General features: G+C 43.5%; 1 protein-coding gene across 1 annotated transcript in view; it reads right to left on the bottom strand.

The window, feature by feature from the left end:
- aldh1l2 (aldehyde dehydrogenase 1 family, member L2) overlaps positions 1 to 5,285 on the bottom strand; it is a 23,274-nt gene extending 17,989 nt beyond the window's left edge. Inside the window, exons 1-2 of the mRNA XM_005742635.1 lie at positions 5,021 to 5,285; positions 2,806 to 2,950 (exon numbers count right to left, since the gene is read on the bottom strand). Coding sequence (XP_005742692.1) covers positions 2,806 to 2,950; positions 5,021 to 5,068 — 193 coding nt within the window. The 5' untranslated portion in view covers positions 5,069 to 5,285. The remainder of the gene's footprint in view (positions 1 to 2,805; positions 2,951 to 5,020) is intronic.
- Between the last annotated feature and the right edge of the window lie 1,023 nt (positions 5,286 to 6,308).

Below are 6,308 nucleotides of genomic sequence, written 5' to 3' on the forward strand. Positions count from 1 at the left end.
GAGTTACGCCATGTCGCAAGTTTTGTGAGGTGCTTTTTTGATATTTAATGGATCGGATTACATTTTTTTATTTCTCGCCGATATCCGATCCAGTAATTTAGGTCAGTATCGGACCGATACCGATACGTAATATCGGATCGGTCCATCTCTAGTTAATACAATATAATATAATATAATATAAGATAATATAATATAATATAATATCAAGCACCCTGAGGAGACTTTTGTTGTGATTTGGTGCTATGTAAGTCAAATTGAACTGAAAAAAACTCAAACATATACAAACAGTGGGATGATGCAATGTAGAGATCTGCCCCAGGTTATGAACCATAGAAGAAGAAATTAAGTTTTCAACAACAGGTGAAGCCAGGAGGCAGCAGATGATGCTCCGTGGTGAGACGGCATCAACAAAGCGCACCCTCCCTGTTGCAGACTTTTCACCTCAGAGCTACATCTCTGGGCCACACAGGGCCTCTCGTCACACAGACAATGGAGCCCCTATCCCGCAACTAATGCAGAATAAAGGCCTGTCTTTGTCCAGGAGCACTGTAGTCAACACGCATCTACCTCAGCTGCAGCACAGGCCTCTGGTGACCCACAGTTAGTACCAGGGACAGAGCTTCATCTCACCTACAGGCTGTTATTAGTTTTATGCAGATTCTAATTTTAATCTCTTTTATTTGTAATGTTATACGTGATTTCAAAGTTTACACAGTCTGATTAACACTGAAGTTTAAATAGTCTAATCAGGGGCGAGGAAAAAGAAGGTTCCCTATTTGCAATAATAACTGAAAGGAGTAGCATAGCCTGCCCTTCATGTGAATTTATTACAGCACATTATTTTCATTTTACAGCCTACGCTTGTCGTAGTCTCAGCTGAACATTTGGCACTGCTAAATAGGGCTGTTCAATGTAACGATATATATCGATGACGATATAAAAACTCTATCGATTGTTTCGTGGTGTCACAAAATAAACTGTTTACAGTAATATTTGTTCATGGTTCTGATGTCACTGTAGTGGCTATATTCATTTCTTAAAGTTCTCTCTTTCTCTTATATTTAATATAACCACACTATGGACGGACAAGCGCCTGTTTTTGTGTGTTGTCGTTAGCAACAACGAGGGTAAAACCATTGCATGTCCGCTTGTTTATGTTCCACATAAACCTTTCACAATAAAGCTCAAGATCCTGTTGAGACTTTTCAAAATAAACGGAATCACGTGAAAGAGCAGATTATTTACGGATGAGAAGCAAAAAAGAGCCGCCAGGTGCTAAAAAATAAACCTTAGACTCAAACGTTAGAACAGGCTTTTCCCCGCAGCACGCCGTGTAATAAATACTCACAAAGAAAACGGCGCCGTTACAACTTATGTCTAAAAATGTATAGTTTCATGCATCAGTTAAAACACTCGACTCAGCTACACAACGCCCAGCTGGAAACACTTCACGCAGGTCGAGCTGCCCAAGATTCACAGAGTTTACAGAAAATGTTACATTTTTGTGATTTATATCGTTATCAGGACGACAGATGTTTTATATCGGGAGATGAGATTTTGGTCATATCGCACAGCCCTACTGCTAAACTACCTACTGTTGGGTCTAAAGTCAGACCCCGCTGATCCCAGAACTTATTCCCGTGAAAGAAAAACAAAGCAACAGCGATCGATCGTTTTACTTGCAAGGGAGGCCTTGTCGGTATCTCAGCTCATCACAAATAACCTCTACGACGGCCCCCTCTCGCTCCCTTTTATTGACAACGTTCACACAATAAACAATAGTTTACAACACATACCTTCCCCCGTAACCCCCCTTGGTCACAAAGACAAGGCACTGGGTGTGTGTGTGTGTGTGTGTGTGTTCCTGCTGATCAAAGGGTCATATAACATAAAAGCACAGTAGGAACATCCTTGGTCATAAAGAGGGTAGTCTCCCCACACCCTAGATGGTTCACCCTAGATAACACAGTGAAGCCATACAAAGGGGAGGAGGTTTGCTAACATCAAACAAGGGTGTTACTGTGATAAAAACACTACCCCCCCCCCTCCCAGAATCTTAAGGATCTGGGGAGGGGAGGACAGAAAGAATCCTTTAAAACTATGTACAAATGGTAAACATAAAAATGACAAACATTTCACATTTCAACTTAACACCTACTCAGCACCAAACAGACGAAAACACAACTGAAGAGCTCAGGAATTAAAATAGAAGCTAGAACTAGACCTGTATTCTTAAGGTGGATCCAAACACCTCTTTTAGATAATTATGGGTTACATGAACAAACTTTAAGTTCCTCCACTTCTACAAAGTGTGACGCAAACTGACTCAAACCTTTGTGGCGAGGCTCTTTGAAAGGCCACGACTCTGTTAGCGGTTGGAGACAAAATTCAAAGTGTTTCGAAAAGAAGAGAAAACAGGCTTTATGGGGATATTATTCTATCAGTAGCACAAAGCCTTCACGAGGTACTAGAGTCTGAACACAGGCAGAAACACAGCTCTGGCTAGATTTCTAAAGGTTCCTATAAGATGAGAATTAATTTGTAGTTTTAGGGCCAAAATGACAAAACAAGCCCAGGCAGCCTGTTTGATAGTTGGGTTGATAATGAAACATTTCCTTGTACTGTAGAACACAACGCTTTTCCATCGTTCTTAGCTGTTTATTTTACCAACTGAAGAAGTAGTGACTCCAAATGCCCCACTATTAAAAATAATAACAGCAAACTGGGAGGACAAGAAGACAGCAATGTTGAAAGTTTGGTATCTGACATGTCAGAGAGAAACCTGTGAATGAACAGGAAACTTACCCAGGGGGTCAGCCTTGCCATCCTTGTCAGGGACCGTGAACACACCCACCACCTTGTGCCCCTGCTTCCTCAGGTTGCTGTAGACCTCCTGACCAAACAGGCTCTGGCCAATAATTGCTAGCTTTAACTTGTTCTGGTAATGATGCTGTAAAGGGAGCAAAAACACACAAGTTTCAACTTCACTGAAAGCACATCAGACATACTGGAAACACTGCAAATGCTCATGCCCTAGTCTTTCTGCAGAAGAAGACTTTAGACACTTCACTACAGTTCAATAGATTTTATGCAACTTCCAGTAAGCAGTTATTTTACTTTGACCTACAGTACTGTGCAAAGGTCTTAAGCCACACCTCTTTTCTCTTGGAATGTAACTGGCAAAAATAGTTGTAACAAATTTGTAAACATAAATAGAAAAAAACAGTTGTGTGGAAGAAACAGGAAAGCCAATATTTGGTAGGAACACCTTTATTCTTCAACACAGCCTGAACTCACTTAGGCAGGAATTCTTGTAATGTCGTTAAATAATCATCAGTAATTGTTCTCTACGCTTCATGAAAGATATTCCAAAGCTCTTCTTTGGAGGCAGGTTTCCTTTAGTTCTGTTCTCGGTCATGATGAAGTCAAACCTCTTCAACAACAACAATCAGAAGAAGAATCAGGAGGAGAAGAAGGCGGCGGCCCAGGCTCTGGGACGGCCCATCCATGACTGATAGTGTGTTTAATATCCAGTATATGTCGTGTGCGAGGGATCATGAAAAATGAAGCTGTTCCCAGGCACTTCCCAGATGTGACCACACGCTGGACCAAACTCTGACAGTACTTTGTGTCCACCGGCTGGAACGCAACCCCGAGTAGTTTAAACATGACTGAATACTCACCTCTGTATATACCGACTAAAGTTTGAGCCAAACTCTCCAATCTGTATTCATCCTCCACAATTACTGTCAGTCCAGTTCTTGCATACTTCATCCTTTTCTCCGTTTTCCATCCTTAACAATGGATTCCTGACAGCCACGATTCCACTGAGACTATTTCTCATCAGGTTTGTGAAAACAGTAGACGAACCAACTGCAGGGCAGGCGCACTATTAGGTGCTGTGTGCAGGATTTGATCATTTTCTTACAGAACTAACATTCAGATATTGGTCATCTGCTGCAGATACTCTTTTATGCCTGCTTGTTCTTCTTTTGTCCTCCAGTTGTCTTGTTTTTTAAGAACACAGTGCACCTACAGAGATATCCCACTTCTCTGGCTAACAGCTGTTTGGGAACCACCTTGTTGGTGCAACATACTCTTTTATGCCTAAACATGCAGTTTAAAATGGGTTCAGCCATTCTTCTCTTGAATTTGGTCCTTTATCCATGCCTGACTGATTCAAGTTGACAAACAAAGTGCTCTGAAAATGGTCATGTTTAATGACTGGACTGAAAATGAGTAAAAGTGTGGCCAATGGCCAAAGAAGGACTTTGAAAGACCTCCAAAGAGCCTGGAAAACTATAACTCAAGACCACTTTAAAACTTTTTGAAAGCAAAATATAAAGAAACGATGGCGAGCTCACAAGTTGGCGGTCTTAGTGGCCTTTAACTCTGTTATTGGCTAAAGGCAGCTCAGAGAAAAGCTATTGGCTGATGAAGATTACAACCCTTACCCAGCAGTGACAAGTGCATGCCAGAACCTCCCCCTCATGTGTTAAGCATGGAGGTTTCAGGTTTCCCATGCACATATGTAAGATCCTGTCAAGTGCACATTTGACAGGTCTGGCTGCTGCTGCACAGCAACTTCCAAGCGACACGGTAAGAAATGAAAGAGCCCGTCTGATGCTGCCTCTTTCAGCCCAGCAGGGTCGTAAGTAAGCCGGGCTCCAGCCAGTACACTGTGAGCCTCCTGTGATGATGATGCAACTCCTCCAGATATTGTACAGTAAAGGCCAGCTCCGTCCGAGCGCGCAGCGGGAGGAACAGAGGAGGAGGGCGCCGTTGACACCGTAACGTGGCAAAGTGTGCACCATCTTTTCCCGTGTTGGCTGAAAATACAGCAGCTGAGTGACTTACTAAGAATGAGTGCCGTCAGACCCGAGCCTGGCTCAGTCCTCCTCATGACCCGCAGACCGCTGCATGCGTTCAGCGCTACACAGACACATTTAGAGAAACGATGTTCGCGCAATCAGAGCAGCTCACGCATCAAACCCCGGTGATTGTTTGCAACGTTACTCACGGATGAAGTGGAGAATTTCCTCAAGACTTGACTCGCCGTCCACAACATAATGGCGCTGTTTGTTGTTTTTAATATATATGCGCGCGTGTGTTCAATGCAATAGAAACGACAATAAATCGAGACGCTGCCGGATGTCCAGAGCCCCCAGCTGAGGTAGGCGCGCTCCTGTCTTCACACGCTGCACCTTATGCTGCCCGTGTGAGCCAGACTCAGCGGCGGACCGTGGTGTGGGCTCGTCACAGCCAGCTTATACTCGACGGCAGCAGACGCGGTACGTCCTGCCTACTGTACCGGACGTGCGCGTTCCCGTGGTGCTTATTTTACCTCCTTGCCGGCGCGGCCACGCGTGGGAATTCGTCCTTCTCATGGTTATTGGTCATTGAGCTCGTTATACGTTGCTTTAGTCTGGGATTGTGAATGACTTAAGCGAATTATACATACATGTTCATCTCTGTGTAGATTCAGTTACTGTCATAAATTCTGCCAAAAGCTAAGCTGTGGACCTCTGAAAAAGATATTGATCATAATTCACATCAGAAAAACCAAAAATACGTTTTCCTGTCCTTTCTCTGTGTATCTGTCAAACAAACACTGAAAAAGCCCAAAATATCTACTCTGCTGTGCACCTGCCCAAACTCCCACGTAGAACAGGCTCTAATCAAACAGCTGGCCAGCACAGGTTCAAACTGACACGGGCTGCTGGCAGATCAAGCACTCATTTATTCCTGTAAGCAGCAAAGGGCAGTGCAGTGCATGCTGTCAGCCTAAAGTCTTCCTGTTAGTATAAGAGCACTTTTTCCAGTACAGTGATAAAAACAGCACTGCCTTTAATGATGTTATTATTATGAATAACATCATTAAAATGTCATGTTTTTCACCGAAACATGGTTGAACAACAGCTGCCCGGACAATGTTATCGAGTTAGCAGGACGCCACACACACCGAGCCGCAGATGCCTCCGGCAAGACCAGAGGTGGAGGTTTGTGCATTTATATTAACAATGCTTGGTGCATGAACTCCACTACTACTGAGAGTCACTGCTCACCTAATGCGGAGTTTTTAATGGTCAGATGCAGACCTTATTACCTCCCCAGAGAACTCACCTCTACAGGGACGTGCAGAGGGGGGGGCTAGAGGGGCTTGAGCACCCGCCCCTTTCCTGATGAGTGCCCAAAGTGCCCTTTTGTTGAGGCAACTTTTAAATTTTTTTTATTTATTTATTTATTTATTTTATGTGTGTGTGCGTGCGGAGTCCTGTCTGTGCCCCTCAACAATAATATTTAACTAT

The sequence above is a fragment of the Pundamilia nyererei genome, unplaced genomic scaffold (assembly GCF_000239375.1).
Source record: "Pundamilia nyererei isolate P.nyererei 1_Seehausen unplaced genomic scaffold, PunNye1.0 scaffold00122, whole genome shotgun sequence".
NCBI lineage: Eukaryota > Metazoa > Chordata > Actinopteri > Cichliformes > Cichlidae > Pundamilia > Pundamilia nyererei.